Here is a 16,084-nt window from a genome sequence, read left to right on the forward strand (position 1 = left end):
ACTCTCCCCTACACCAAAGACATCTCGGAAATGACTACCAGATCACTCAGACCTCATGGTAGCCCACAAACCCATCAACATACTAAAACAGCAGCTAATGAACTTGAAGGACCCTAGACCGACAACAAACAAAACTAATGTCATTTACAAAATACCTTGCAAGAACTGTAACAAACACGATATTGGACCAACTGTCCACCAGGATACATGAACATCAACTAGCCACAAAAAGACATGACCCTGTCTCACTGGTATCTTTATATACAGATGAGGAAGGACACAACTTTGACTGGGACAACACATCCATGCTAGTTCAAGCCAAACAGAGGCACGCGCAAGAATTCCTAGAACCATGGCATTCCAACTGGAATGTTATCAACAAACACATTGATTTGGATCCCATTCACCATCCCCTGACAAAAAGAACAGAAATGACATCACCGCAGGAAATAACATCACCACAGGAAATAACATCATCAACCCAAGGAAACGTAAACACATAAATAAAAAGTGGGACCATCCCACCAGTGCTTCATCCAGAAGCTCACTAATGATGTTACCTAGTATGGTGATGAAATATCTGAAACTGAACCTTCCAGCACAGTGAGCAGAACCTCAACATGAGGTACAAATCTTCTCAAAGCTTGCTTATATCATAAGCTAATGGGTGTCAAACTACAAACAATAATCGTACTCCACATCAGAGCAGACTGGAGGTGCCAAATGGTCTACTTCTAATTCCACAGTGACTGTGTTGACTCTTAATCAATTGAATCTTAACATGTTTCAAGTACATGCTTTTCCAAAGTATGATGGCCACACTTGTGGAAGTAAAACATACTTTGAATCCAACAGAAATGTTATCTCCTCTGTTTCTGAAACTGAGCAAGTTCTTACTGCTTCAACATTTGAAACCTTCAAGATGATTTTGCAAATTATGAAATTTAAATTCAGAAAAAGTTCACTGAGTCAAAAAATAAGTTTTTCATTGGGATTATCCTTTCAGTTTGGGGACTGTCTGTAAGTAATTTTAATTAATTTCCATGCTTGCTAAATTTGTGGGTATATCTTATATTTGCATTTGGCAACTACCTATAAAATGTTTATTGGTTCAGGAGTAGGTTGTATTGTTAACTTGCTCTAAAGCAATTTTAAATTGGCTGTGATTTTCAGTTTGGTTTCTTGCAATAAATAAAAAAGGATTTTTAAAATATTCATTTCTGTGTAGTGTGAAATCTGGCCATAATAAATCTTCATAGATATCTATAGAATGGTTGCTTGCTCCAGATGTCTCCATAGAACGACTTAATATTTATGGTTTTATTTCTTCTTTAATATCACTTCGTAATCTGAATTAGTTGCCTCACTGTAGTGTTTGATGGTAAGTGAAAAGTTTTACCGTAGTTTTTAACTATAGTGGCGGCACGGTGGCACAGTGGTTAGCACTGCTGCCTCACAGTGCCAGAGACCCGGGTTCAATTCCTGCCTCAGGCAGCTCCTGTGTGGAGTTTGCACATTCTTCCCGTATCTGCGTAGGTTTCCTCCGGGTGCTCTGGTTTCCTCCCACAGTCCAAAAATGTGCAGATTAGGTGAATTAGCCATGTTAAATTACCCGTAGTGTTAGGTGAAGGGGTAAATGTACATGAATGGGTCTGGGTGGGTTGCTCTTCGGAGGGTCGGTGTAGACTTTGTTGGGCCGAAGGGCCTGTTTCCACAATGTAGGGAATCTAATCTAAAAAAAATTCACGTAAGAGAAGAACACGGGAATCTAATCTAATTTCACCAGACCATAGTGCTGTTCTCTCATTAGAGACTGACAATTGGTGGTGGTTTAACCTGAGCCTCACCATGTCTCAGGGAAGTGGAGTCCTTCATAGTAACTTTTACTGGTGCAGTAATTTAACCTATGCAGTTTGCATTGCAAAGCAAGCATCCGGCTAACTTCACTATCTCCAACTCTCTCCCCCCCCCCCCCCCCCCCAAACCCTGCCAGCTGTTCAATCATCTCCTGATAATATGCAAGATAAAATAGTTACTGGTATTGAATCATTATAATTTTTAATGGGAGTGCTGCAATTTTGACCTTCATTTTGGGTATTGTAGGCGATCAGGACCATATCATTGGAAGTCTGGACAGATTGGGAGTCTTGTCAATCATGCGCAGGTAGTGCTGAGAAATAAAGAAAATTTTAATCAGAAGGTAAGGAAAGACATCAAATTAAAAGAGATATAAAACTGTCTGTCATGGGATGATATACATTAATTGCTGCATTTGGTTTTGTAACATTTGATGCAATGTTTGAGAAATTCAACTGAGGAATTGTAATAACTGTTATAGAGATAACCTTATTGGGAATAACTATGGAAATCAAGGAGCCCTTTTAGCCGAATGTTTCTATCTTAATGCTAGCTCACTTTTTTGTCCAATCCAATTCTGCCCAAATCTGCTTTATTTATTCCCATGATGGAAATGTAGCTGCACCTCGATGTTAGTTGTTGGCACTGGGTGGTAAAGCAAGTGAACTGTATTTTATAGTTGTCAGTTGTTTCACCATCATTTTTATCACTCATATGCTGCACCATTTTCAGTTTGAATATATTGCATCTTCCATCCATCTCTGCACCCCTCACCTTATCCCACTTCCATTCTGATTGCCCAAAATATCCAGTTTCTGGATCACTGGAGGCCAGGCATTAATGGAAGAAGTGTGTGAGGATCATGTGGCAGTCTTATTGCATGGACATATGTGGACTTGCCCAGGATGTCTAGATGTCTACTGGAAGCAGAATAACTGGTTGTTGGAATAACATGAGCATTGAATGTCATGGCTACAATTGGATGAGGCTGGGGAATGAAAAACTGCTGCAAAATTAGTGACTGGAGATTAATGGGAGCATTGTAACTCAATGTTTGGGCCTCAAAGGTTTGCATCAATCTACTCAAAGAGTAGGTCTGCTAATTTTATGTAAGGGATTCTGAGCAGATTTGAGAAGATCTTTGAGAGATTTCCATTTATTTGTTTAAACAGCATGCAATTAGAATTTTGTCATTGCTAACTTTTTCTTCCAGGTCTGACATTTACACTTAAAAAAAATGTTGATATAGCCAGATGCAGTAGTTGTGTGTAAATGGTTGTGCATACACATAGTCACTTTTACTGCTCTTCTGCAAAGCAATCATTTGAAATTTATGTTTATTCTGTCACAGATAACTTCTGGAAAGACAAAAATCAGAATACTGAAGAATCATCCTGAAGGTACAGATATTATATTGATTTGATTTGTGTTAATGCGGATTATTAGCATATGAAATGATTTCTCATTCTGCTTATTACAGAGCCTCGGAAACACGCAATCATCGATGCAGTTAGTGAAACTGAAAATCTAAAAGTTAAGGGGAAATTATGTGGACAGTGTGAGATCAGAAGTCCTGTGCTGGTATGTAAGACAAGCGATATATTGTCAAATAAAATCTGTATTTCACTTTGTTCGACAATAATAGCTAAGTCAGTGGAAATATGAAAACTGATGACCTGGTTGTGATGCTTCATTTTAATGATGAGAAGAGCAAATAAAATGCATGTGCAAATTTTGAAGTTTATAAAGGATAATTGATTGAGCTTATAAAGCTTATTGATCTAAATAAGTCTGAAATCTAAGCAAACTAAAGCACGCATCTTTAACAATTTTACTTTAGAAGTGTAATTATTGTCTGTGTTTGTCCCTGTATATTACATGTGATTAATATCATCGAGTGGTAACATAATATTTCAAATATAGTTTTAAGCAATGTATGTGACAAAAATAAATGCAATCTAACTAGTTTATAGTCCTAATAAGATTATCAGGAAATTAAATAAAACAATAAATTATGAACTGATTTATGAGATGTCTAACTAATGAGATATGTGTACCATAAATTGTATGTGAAGTTGACCAAATTGAATCCTGGCAAATTATTTGAGAACACAGAGACCCCAGCATAATGTTTTTATGCAGAGCTGGCAACAGTTTTATCCTTCTTAATGTTACCAAAGAGTTAACCAAGCCAGTCATTTTTTTTGTTCTAACATTCTAATGTAACTAGTTTATCATAAAATCATAAGAAATAGGACCAGTAATCATCGATTCAGATTCTTGAACTTGCTTTGTTATTCAATAAAATAGTACTTGATTTAGTTGTGGCTGAAACTCCCTTTACCTACCTGAGCACCAATAACCCTTGACTCCCTTGCAGATCAAAAATCTTTTAACTCAACCTTGAAAATGTTCAGTTATCCAGCCTTCATAGCTGTCTGCGGTAGAGAACAATTCCCAAGAGATTTCTCCTCATCTTTAACTCGTATAGCAGATCGTTTATTTTTGAGATTGTGTCCACTAGTTCTAGATTCATTCACCAGGAGAAACATCATTTAAGCATCTGTCCTGTGAAGTCCTCTCAAATGTTATATGGTTCAGTTAGATTTTTGTAATGCTGAAAAATGGTATGTTTTGACACAGTTTTTTTTTGTCTTGCACTGTCAAGACTTTGGCAAGAAATACCACTAAAGAGAAAACAGCATTATATGTTTGAGAGGAGTGTGCTAATTAGTTGGAAATTGAACTTTGATAGAGGCACTGGCATGGAGAATGAACAAATTGCATTATGACTGACAGTTAACTACCAAGCTTTCTTTAAGATTGTAAGTTTTCTTGCTGAGCTGGTAGGTTTATTTTCAGACGTTTTATCACCATGCTCGGTAACATCATCAGTGAGCCTCTGGTGAAGCGCTGGTGTTCTGTCCCACTTTCTGTTTATATGTCTTGGTCTCTTAAGGTGGGTGATATCATTTCTGGTTCTATTTCTCAAATGGGGTCCAAGTCAATGTGTTTATTGATGGAATTCCGGTTTGAATGCCAGACTTCAAGGAATTCAAGGAATTCCCGTGCAAGTCTCTGTTTAGCCTGTCCTAGGATGGATGTGTTGTCCCAGTCAAAGTGGTGTCCTTCTTCGACTGTATGTAAGTGATAGTGAGTTATAGTTTTTGGTGGATATATGGAGGCTAGTTATCAACCTGTCTGTCTGACTTAGTGTTTGTTACAGACCTTGAATAGTATTTTGTAAATGACAATTGTTTTGTTGGTTGTGGGTTCTTTCATAGCAGTTTCAGTATGTTGGTAGGTTTGTGGGCTAACACGATGCCAAGGGGTCAGAATAGTCTGGTAGTCATCTCCAAGATGTCTTTGATGTACGGTAGTGTGGCTAGAGTTTCTGAGCATGTTGTGTCTACTTGTTTGGGTTTGTTGTTTAAGAATCAGTGGACTGTGTTTATTGGGTACCCGTTCTTCTTGAATTCAAAGTTTGTGCGAAGATTTGTAGCTCGGGTGCTCGTTGCTGTGGTTCTGTTCGCTGAGCTGGAAGTTTGTGTTGCAAACGTTTCGTCCCCTGGCTAGGCGACATCATCAGTGCTTGGGAGCCTCCTGCAGAGCGCTTCTTTGATGTTTCCTCCGGTGTTTATAGTGGTCTGTCCCTGCCGCTTCCGGTTGTCAGTTTCAGCTGTCCGCTGTAGTGGTTGGTATATTGGGTCCAGGTCGATGTGTTTGTTGATGGAGTTTGTGGATGAATGCCATGCCTCTAGGAATTCCCTGGCTGTTCTCTGTCTGGCTTGCCCTATGATAGTAGTGCTGTCCCAGTCGAAAAACGGATACCCGCGCAACTTCATCAACAGATGCCTAAGAGAAAGACCACGGAACGAGGACATACCACAACCAAAAGGACTAGCCACACTACCATACATCAGGAGCATCTCGGAACTGACAGCCAGACTACTGCGACCCCTAGGACTCATAACGGCACACAAACCAACAGCCACGCTCAGACAACAACTCACCAGAACGAAGGACCCGATACCCAACATGAGCAAAACTAATGTAGTGTACAAAATACCATGCAAGGACTGCACAAAACACTATATAGGACAAACAGGAAGACAGCTAACAATCCACATACATGAACATCAACTAGCCACGAAACGACACGACCAGCTATCCTTAGTAGCAACACACGCAGACAACAAGCAACATGAATTCGACTGGGACAACACTACTATCATAGGGCAAGCCAGACAGAGAACAGCCAGGGAATTCCTAGAGGCATGGCATTCATCCACAAACTCCATCAACAAACACATCGACCTGGACCCAATATACCAACCACTACAGCGGACAGCTGAAACTGACAACCGGAAGCGGCAGGGACAGACCACTATGAACACCGGAGGAAACATCAAAGAAGCGCTTCGCAGGAGGCTCCCAAGCACTGATGATGTCGCCTAGCCAGGGGACGAAACGTTTGCAACAAAAACTTCCAGCTCTTCTTGAATATGCTGTATAGGTATTTTTCTTCTGCTGCTTGTAGTTCCTGGGTGCTGCAGTGTGTTGTGGCCCGTTAGCTTGAACTGGGCCCAGTTGGGATCCCATGGCGACAACATCTAATTGAACATACATGGTGCCATTAGATTAGATTAGATTACTTACATTGAAATTGAACTTAACTGTATGATTTGTTAAGTTCAAAAGTTCAATAGATACTGATTCAAATAATGTTGGTGCATATATATTGCCATGATATAATGCTGTATGATATGGTTTCCATGGATGGTACGTTCAAGATTGCCTTAATTGTGCATACAGCTATGAAAGGAGGAACTAACAAGTTTATAAGGTGTAGGGTGAGGCTATGCTATCCTATCCTATTCTATCCCTTCCCACCCTACCCTATCATATCCTGTCTCATATCCAAATCATTTAGTCTAGTGAAATGAGCAAATTTAAACAAAAAAATAAATATCACATCACAGACAAGCAGATTAGTGATGGGTTGCTGAGCAGTTTGCTCTTTTGTCTTTCAACATCTTGTAAAACTTTTGTAACTGTAAGGCTTTATGACTGGTAAATGTTAATAGTATTGATTGTTGTGCTAGTGCATGTTATAAATTAGTTAAGAAAAGAAAATTGTTAGAACATAAATTGGCAGGATGGATTGCAAATTCAGGATGTGGAATCTTCTGGATGTAGTGTGATCCAGGCAAAGCACATCTGCACTGTCTACAGGATAAGGAGCTTGACATCAGAGTCATTGAGATGGAGGCCAAACTGCAGACATCGTACAAATCAGGAAGAGGAGAGTTATCTGGATGCTTTCTCCCAGATGGCAGTCAAACTTCTTAAGTTCAGTTCTTCTGATTTTGCCAGGGACACACGAACCTGAGTTGAAAGTAAGATGGGTATGGAGACCCAGAAATTATAATGGAGGAGCCTTAGCCTTTGCAATTGTCCAACGGTTCAAATTTATTGCCGACTGTATGGACAAAACTGATGGTTGTGTGATAAATGAGCAAGTTAACCATAGCATCATGTAGAAGAAGCCAGCTTGGGGTGTGGTGAGTTTATTGGAATTTAGTGGTATTAAGAGCCAGTTTAATCAGGAGATGCACTCTGTCCTTCTTGACTTCAGAGAACTATCTAGTTGACTATATTGCCTGTGCCAGGATTTGAAATATCTGCTGTGGATTGATGTAGTGCCCGCAGTGAGAGGGTAAGATCCATGTTGTGATCCATATAAGTAGAGTGAGGAAAGATATGGTGGTGCTAATACAAACAGCTTTAAAAAACAGAATGCCAAAGATGGTAATTTCTGGTTACAACCTGAATTATGAGCAAATTGGTAGGGGGTAAATATTAAAAAATGTTAAAACAGCTAAATGTGTGGGTCCATATTGCTGTGAGAGAAATTATGATTTGTGGGGTACTGACACTAATACTGTGGAAGCTATACCATTAAGATGGCCTTCACCTAAACCATACTGAGACTAGTGTTGTGATGAATCATCGAACTTGAGTTGTAGAGACAACTTTAAATTCAATAATGGGGTTTGGTGATCAAGTTAGGGAAGATTTGAAAAATTAAATATAGAAGAGAGTAAAGTAGCATTAAGGGATATTACTCCCTTGTGTGTGGCAGAAAGGACAGGATGAACAAATATAAAACTACATCACCAGATAATGTTCGAGGTTACAAAAATAACAAAAAAAAACACAACTAAAGGTTCCATATCTGCATATTAGCATTTGTGACAAAACTGATGAATCAACAACCCAAATTAAAATGAGTATCTGCAATGATTGCCATTACAGACCCATGGCTCCACAGTGACAAATGCCTGGATATTCATTGGTACATGACATTTTGGAAGGACAAGTAGTTGGCAGAAAATAGGCAGGTAATTCAGTTAATTAAGGACAGTATTGCTTCAAGAATGAAAATTGGTCTTAGTGTGGAATCGGCTTGGGTAGAAAAGAGAAATCGTCTATTAAGTGTCATTTGTGGGAGCTGTTTATACGCCCCCTGCAGGCTGTAGGATGTGATATTCAGTAAGAGATAATGGGTGCTTGTGAGAAAGGTAGAAGAATAATCAAAATCAATTTTAATTTTCAAATAGATTAGATAAATCAGATTGGCAAGGTAGCCTGGAGGATGAGTTTGTGGAGGTTTAAGAAATGTTTAAGAGAGCAGGCCACTAGATTTGGTAGAATGCAATGAGACAGGATTAATTAACAACTTCATTGTGAATGTAACCAGACATGGCAATGATCATACTATGATTGAGTTTCACATCAATTGAGAGAAATAAGAGTAGATTTAAGACTAGGATTTTAAACTTGAATTCAAGGCAATTATGAGAGCATGATGACAACTGGCTGAATGACCTGGGAAATTAGGTTAGGAAATGAAGAATGTGCGGTAATGAGTCATTATCAGGTTGCAAGATCTAATGAATGAAGTGTTGTGTCTGTGATTGACAGTTTATCTCAATGACTTGGGTGAAGGGGCCAAATATGTGGTTGCTAAATATGTTAATGACTCACAGATTGGAAAGTTTGTAAAGGTACATAGACAGATTACATGAGTGTTAAAAAATTTGGCAGATGGAGAATAATATAGGAAATGTGAACTTGTCCACTTTGGCAGGAAGGATAGAAAATCATATTATTTAAATAGAGATTGCAATAATCTGAGATACAAAGGGATCTGAATGCCCTAGTATAGAAATCACAAAAATTTAGTATGCAGGTATAATAAGCTTTTAAGAATGAAAGTGAAATTTGGTAAATTATAGCAATGGCAATTGAACATAGAGTAAGGAATTCTTGCTGGAGTTGTGTGGGGTTTTGGTGAGACTACATTTGGAATACCAAAAACAGATTTGGTCTCCTAATTTAAGAAAGAATATAAGTGTTTTAGAAGCTGTACAGAGAAGGGTCACTTGACTGATAGCTGGGATGGATGTGAGGGAGAAGGGCAGATTATGTGGGTAAGATCGATTAGGCTAGTAGCCATTGCAGTTTCGAAGAATGCAGGGTGACCTTATTGAAACCCACAAGGCCTTGAGGAGACCTGACAGACATTGAAAGCATGTTTCTTCTTGCCAAAGTTCTAAAATCAAGGGATATGCTTTAAAAACAATGTGTCATCTGTTTACATGGTGTTAAGGATTTTTTTCTCTGAGGTTAGAGAGTCTTTGGATCTTTTGCCCCAAACAAAAATAAAATTCTGAATTTCCGCATACAATTAATAGCAATATAGTTGAAAATACAAGTCTTCTCAATTTACGGAATAGAATTTTAACTTACATTGCACTCTAAATTATGTAAAGATTTAAAATCCTCTTTGTTATGTGGCTAATGGCTTGTGGTTGAAGAATGTAAATTATATGGTTTGATTACATGAAGCTGACCTTTCAAAAAAAGGAATAGCAAGTAAATTTGCAACATTCCTTGGGTCATAATTCCATTTGTTTTACTCTCAATTTTATGCTTCAGCGCATGTTAATAGTGTTCTTGGGGAATGTTGCTGTAACTCATGGGGATAAGTGGGGGGAGGTGGTGGGGAGAAGTGGCGGAGAGGTGGGGAGAAATTTTAGTGCAACTCGTCCATTATGCTGTTTCGGAATTTTGATATCTGCCTGATTTAGATGTGAAGTATTTATGGATGGATGAATTAATTAGTATTGTTTAATTTATTATGGTTCACATATTGTTTTGAACATTTTAAAAAATAGTGATTGTTATAAATGTCTTTTAACAATCATTTCCTTACTTGTTAGATTTTACAAATATTCTAATACTTCAGTAAGAATACTAATATTCTTTATAGAATTCTAATGAATGCTTGGGATGTTATATTCTTATAGTGTTTTTATATTTATTTTTTCTCTCTGTTGTTTTCAAAAATAAATGTGCACTAAGGGTTGATTTAATGAAAATGCTGACAAGATGGACCCTTGCCTACTGCAAGTGTATATCATGAAATCATTGCCGTTTCCCACAATTTCTATCCATTTATTGTAATAGATAAAACATGTTGAGCATTGTCATAATTCCTGATATGTGCTCTTAGTGATTTAAGGATGTCTACTAGAACTTGATTTTGTAAAACAGGCCTAACGCCGTTCAATTCCTATTTTGATTCTTGACTACATCTGACCTCAAGCGATAATTGTACATGTATTCACAGAGAGAGAGAGATGTAATTTTTAATCATTCGGCACTTCAGCTAGCCTCAACTTTTAAAATGTTTTTTCACTTTTTAAAGATTTGTGTGGAGTGTGGAGAGGATTACTGTTCTAGCTGCTTTGCTAAATTCCATCAAAAGGGGGCACTGAAGCTTCACAGATTTTCTCCCTTTCAGGTACCACCAAACTCTTTTATTACATTTTCATAGCATTGTAGCTTGGAGTCTTTAAAGCAATCTTAAATTCTTGTCCATTGTAAATTTTACCTGATTTTAAGATGTAGCTAACCATTCTGAAGTTGATAACGTTTTTTAAAGGTACTGCTTTTGACATTCTACCTTCCAAAGGGAATTCACAAACTGGGATTATCATTGAACAATTTTGTGTTGGCTATAAACAAATGAAATGCCAGCAGTCAAGCTTCTGGTTAAGCTTATCTTTGAGGTTATATTATAGTTTCTACTTTAATTCAGAGACATACCAACACACATTGGCTGGACTTACACATTTTAAAAAAAGAAATAATGATTCTTATCAAACTCTTTTAACAGAATCAATCATTTCTTTTGAAAGGCCTGATGAATTAGTTGAACTTTACATTGCAGTCAATAGAATAGGAAATCAAACATGTATATGATGGATAGCATATCTAATATCAACAGTTTTATGCTACTACTGAAAGTTAAAATTAGCCTTAGTGAGTCAAGGTCAAGTATGGTTTTTAGTTTAACTGTTGTTAAGAGGCTGATTGGTTGAAGGCATGCAGTGTATCTCTGAGACTAAGTAAAATCATAACACCATAAGATGTAGGAACTGAAGAAGGCCATTCAGCCCATCAAGTCTGCTCTGCCTTTCATGGCTGACCTGATAATCATAGATTCCACTTTCCTGTTTCTTCCCCATAACCTTTTATTCTCTGACTGATTAAAAATCTGGCTATCTCAGCCTTGAGTATACTTAGTAATCCTGTTTCAACAGCCCTCTACAGTAAAGAATTCCATAGATTCAGTACCCTCTGAGAACAGCAATTTCTCTTCAACTCTGTCTTAAATGTGCAACCCATTATTCTGAGATTATGCCCTCTGGTCCTAGACTGTCCTACAAGGAAAAACAAATTTTTCCAAAGAAATCATGTGTTTCTTTAAATTCACCTCTCATTCTTCTATATTCTAATGAATACGTGCCCAATCTACTCAACCCCTCCTCTTGAGGCATCCCTCCGTGCCTGCTGTAAGCCTCTGAACTTGACTCCAATGCCAATATATCTTTCCTTAGATAAGGAGCCCACAAATGTTCATAGTATTTCAGCTGTGTTCTGATTAGTATGTGGCCTAGTTTTAGCAAAACCTACCTTTTTTATATTGCATTCCCTTTGAAATGAAGGCCAAATTCCATTTACCTTCCCTAGTGTTTTTGTGATTCATAGATGAAGATTCCAAAATCCCTCTGTTCCATATCTTTCTCCATTTCGATAATATTCAGCTCCTCTATTCATCCTGCCAAAACGCATAACCTCACATTTCCACACATTATATTCCACCTGCCAAGTGTTTTTGCCTGTTTGCTTAACCTATATGCTTTATGTGCCTATATACCTCTGCAGACTCTATATCATCTTCACCATTTGCCTTCCGACCTATTTTTGTGTCATCACAAACCTGGCCATAATACATTCACCTTCCTCTTCTAAGTTATTAACTTATATTGTAAATAATTGTGATTCCTGCACTGATCTCTGTACTAGTAGGTACAAGTTGCAATGCTAAAAATATCCCTTCATCCCAACTTGCTTTATTCTATTAATTAGCTAATCCTGTATCCATGCTAATATACTGCCTGCTGCAGCGTGGATTCTTACGTGGTCTAATATGTGGTACCTTATCAAATGCCTTCTGAAAATTAAAATTATATTACATGCACTGCTTCTTCCCCTTTATCATCCTGCTTGTTACCACTGCAAAGATTAGATTAGATTAGATTAGATTAGATTAGATTAGATTAGATTAGATTAGATTACTTACAGTGTGGAAACAGGCCCTTCGGCCCAACAAGTCCACACCGCCCCACCGAAGCGCAACCCACCCATACCCCTACATTTACCCCTTACCTAACACTACGGGCAATTTAGCATGGCCAATTCACCTGACCTGCACATCTTGGGACTGTGGGATGAAACCGGAGCACCCAGAGGAAACCCACACAGACACTGGGAGAACGTGCAAACTCCACACAGTCAGTCGCCTGAGGCGGGAATTGAACCCGGGTCTCTGGCGCTGTGAGGCAGCAATTCCAGTAAGTTGTAAATGCTATGTTTAAAAAGTAGAACATATATATTTAATATATTGATCTGATTGACAACTGGGTTTTGGATGACTTCTAGATTTATGGATGCAAAGCTTTGAAGACGAGCCTGGAGTGCGTGTGAAGACCCATATGAGGGGCTGTGATAGGGTCAAAATCAGGTAATCTTTCGAAGGTGGAAATAGTGTGGTTGGCAGCACATCTTAGGATCAAGTATGACACTAAGATTGCAAACAGACCAGCTTAATTTCAGACTGATGCCAGAGATGCCAGCATATTAGCAAAGGAATTGAGTTTACAGCTTTACAAATAAAGCATAATTTATATATCAAATCTGTTTTTCTTTAAAATTTCACATGTTTAAATGCATTACAGAAGATATTAAGAAATGTCAATATTTTCTCTCAGCTTGCTCTCCTGTCTCCATAGAGGCAGCAGTAAAGTTAGCATTAGATTTGTCTTAGTTTTTGGAGCTGTTTTTGTGACATAAGGCATAATGCTGCAACTGCTGAGAATCCTAAATAAAACAAAGCAGCTTCAGATGGATTTATACCTGACGTGTTAACTGATTAGCATTTTATTGACAGATACTACCTGGCCCTCAGGCTGTCCCCAGCACACTTTTTATGCAACTATGGCTTTCCTCTGCTGCATTTTTTTCCTTGCATTCTGCCTTTGTCAAGAGAAAAATCTGTCCCACTTTGCTGGAGCTACAATAATTGTCAGTAAATGAATCAACCGTCAATATTTTTGCTCTGAGCAAAGTCAGACTGAATTCACGTTTCTAAATATTCACTCCCTCCAATTTTATTTTGTAACTATTCAATTCAGAAAGCTTTGATTAAAGAATTTGGGAAGATAGAAATTTTCTTTGTGACACTCATTGTGGTTAACTAGCTACTGATTACCTAGAAACATTGAGATTAAGCCAATCTGTTTGCAGCATTAGTGTCATGTTTGATCTCAAAATGAGCTTCCACCCTCATGTTTGTGTCATTGCTTAGACCATCTATTCCCACCTCAATAAGATTACCCTGTTTTAGCTCCTCATTTATACCTTCATCTCTGTACCACTGGATGCAAGTTGCAATGCAATTCTGAATTCAACTATTCCAAAGCACTCCAGGCATGATTCTCAGATTGTGCCCTCTGTAAACCTTGAGTCATCCAAAACTCGGTTGCCTGTTTCTTGCTTCCAAGTAAGTATTTTCCCTATCATGTTGGCTCACTGACTTACATTGGTCCAGATCAAGCAATGTCTTGACTTTAAACTTCTCATCTTTGTTTTCAAATCCTCAACAGTCTTTCCCGTCTTTCCTTTGTAAGTTCCTGCAACCCCACAAACTTCTGAGATGGATCTCTCCCTCCAATTGCAGCCACTTGAGCAATCTTAATTTTAATTACTCTACCATTGTTGACTGTCTCTTTGATTACTGAGGACTCAATCTCTGAAGCTGCCTTCCTACACTTGCCACCTCATTTAACTTAGTTTTCTCCTGAAAACACTCCTTAAAGCATATTGCTTTGAGCAATATTTTGAGAATTTGATGTAATATGCTCATGATAAATTTTGCACCTCTGTTGTGCATTGGGGCATTTCACTATGGTGAAGGTGCTTTACAAATATAAGTTGTTGTATGCATTGCTGTTCTTTTGTGTGTTTCTGTAATTTCTTTCCTTAAATCTTGTTTGTCTGTATGTCTTTTCTTTGTTGGTCATATGTTGTTACTCAAATTTTTATGCCAAACTGTGTTGTGTGAACACAGAAGGACCTTCGAGGGACGTGTGACTTTTATTGTCATGGTAAGAAGGGCGCAGTGGATGACAGTATGCTGATGTGTGACTTGAAGGAGGGGAGAGAAACACTTTTGCATAGAGCTGGTAGACATGAGGGCTATTAATGCCTTGGATTGTGTTGTAGTACTGTTTTGTGGTTGGGTCCGAAGGGTAATTTTGAGATAGAACTGATGAAATATAGGAAAAGGCCAACCTTTTTGAAGTTTAATGAAATTGAAGTGTATAATACAAGCTATTTAACAGTCCAACAAACTTTACTTCTTTAAGAAGGATCAGTACTCCCAAACATAAGTTTCACGTACTTTTGTCAAAAGAGTGTCACATCAAAAATGTTACAACACACATACCAATATTCATTTTGGAAATGAAATGCTGTTCAAACAATATTTAGGGAACTTCAGGACCACATTTGGCTAATTGGGAAGCATAATTAGGTGTGACATTTCCAAATACTTAAAGTACTGTTCGTGGATTTACAGTTATTAGAGTGATTTAATTTAAAATTGATTTTAATCTAGTAATGATTTAGAAGATACTTAAGCAGGTTTTATTCTTGTATAGGTGGTCTCAGATTGCATGTCGTGCTCTAATCAGCTGGCACCTGGAGAGATTAGTTAGATAATTATTTTAGGGGAAATTCAGTGCTTTTTTTTCTCTTATACCACTGCTGTTCATACTACTTATGACTCATTTCTGTCATTAATAGAAAACATCTGTACCAGTATAAAATGTGGGCATATTTTGTTGTCTATGACAAAATGCATGAAGTTTCTTTTTAACAAATGGGCTCAAAGGTGGAAGACAGAGGGTGATGATGGAGGGATGCTTTTCAGATTGGAGGTCTGTGGAGTGGTGTGCCACAAGGATTGGTGCTGGGTCCACTGTTTTTTGTCATTTATATAAATAATTTGGATGTGAACATAGGAGGTACAGTTAGTAAATTTGCAGATGACACCAAAATTGGAGGTGTAGTGGACTGCGAAGAAGTTTACAAAGGGATCTTGATCAGATGGGTCAGTGGGCCAAGGAGTGGCAGATGGAGTTTAATTAAGATAAACATGAGGTGCTGCATTTTAGAAAGGCAAGTCAGGGTAGGACCTGTACATTAATGGTAAAGTCTGGGAAGTTTTATTAAACAAAGAGACCTTGGAGTACAGGCTCATAGTTCCTTGAAAATAAAGTCGCAGATAGATAGGATAGTGAAGAAGGCTTTTGATAAGCTTTCCTTTATTGGTCACAGCAATGGGTATAGGAGTTGGGAGATCATGTTGCAGTTGTACAAGGCATTGGTTAGGCCACTTTTGGAATACAGTGTGCAATACTGGGCTCCCTGGTTTGGAATGATGTTGTGAAACTTAAAAAGGTTCAAAAAAGATTTTACAAAAGATATTGCCAGGGTTGGAGGATTTGAGCTACAAGGGAAGGCTGAAAGG

General features: G+C 38.0%; 1 protein-coding gene across 9 annotated transcripts in view; it reads left to right on the forward strand.

Moving 5' to 3' along the window:
- zbbx (zinc finger, B-box domain containing) overlaps positions 1 to 16,084 on the forward strand; it is a 109,191-nt gene that overhangs the window by 15,948 nt on the left and 77,159 nt on the right. For 5 of the 9 annotated variants that reach the window (XM_087993616.1, XM_087993622.1, XM_087993623.1 and 2 more), the window contains exons 5-8: positions 2,104 to 2,199; positions 3,202 to 3,257; positions 3,338 to 3,438; positions 10,634 to 10,729. In XM_087993616.1, coding sequence (XP_087849742.1) covers positions 2,104 to 2,199; positions 3,202 to 3,257; positions 3,338 to 3,438; positions 10,634 to 10,729 — 349 coding nt within the window. Of the gene's footprint in view, positions 1 to 840; positions 1,021 to 2,103; positions 2,201 to 3,201; positions 3,258 to 3,337; positions 3,439 to 10,633; positions 10,730 to 16,084 lie in introns of those variants that run through there. The other 4 variants (XM_087993621.1, XM_087993620.1, XM_043702155.2 and 1 more) reach the window with 4 other exon arrangements.

This window comes from Chiloscyllium plagiosum, unplaced genomic scaffold (genome assembly GCF_037043375.1).
Source record: "Chiloscyllium plagiosum isolate Xiang-an unplaced genomic scaffold, Cpla_swu_hap1 HiC_scaffold_13, whole genome shotgun sequence".
NCBI lineage: Eukaryota > Metazoa > Chordata > Chondrichthyes > Orectolobiformes > Hemiscylliidae > Chiloscyllium > Chiloscyllium plagiosum.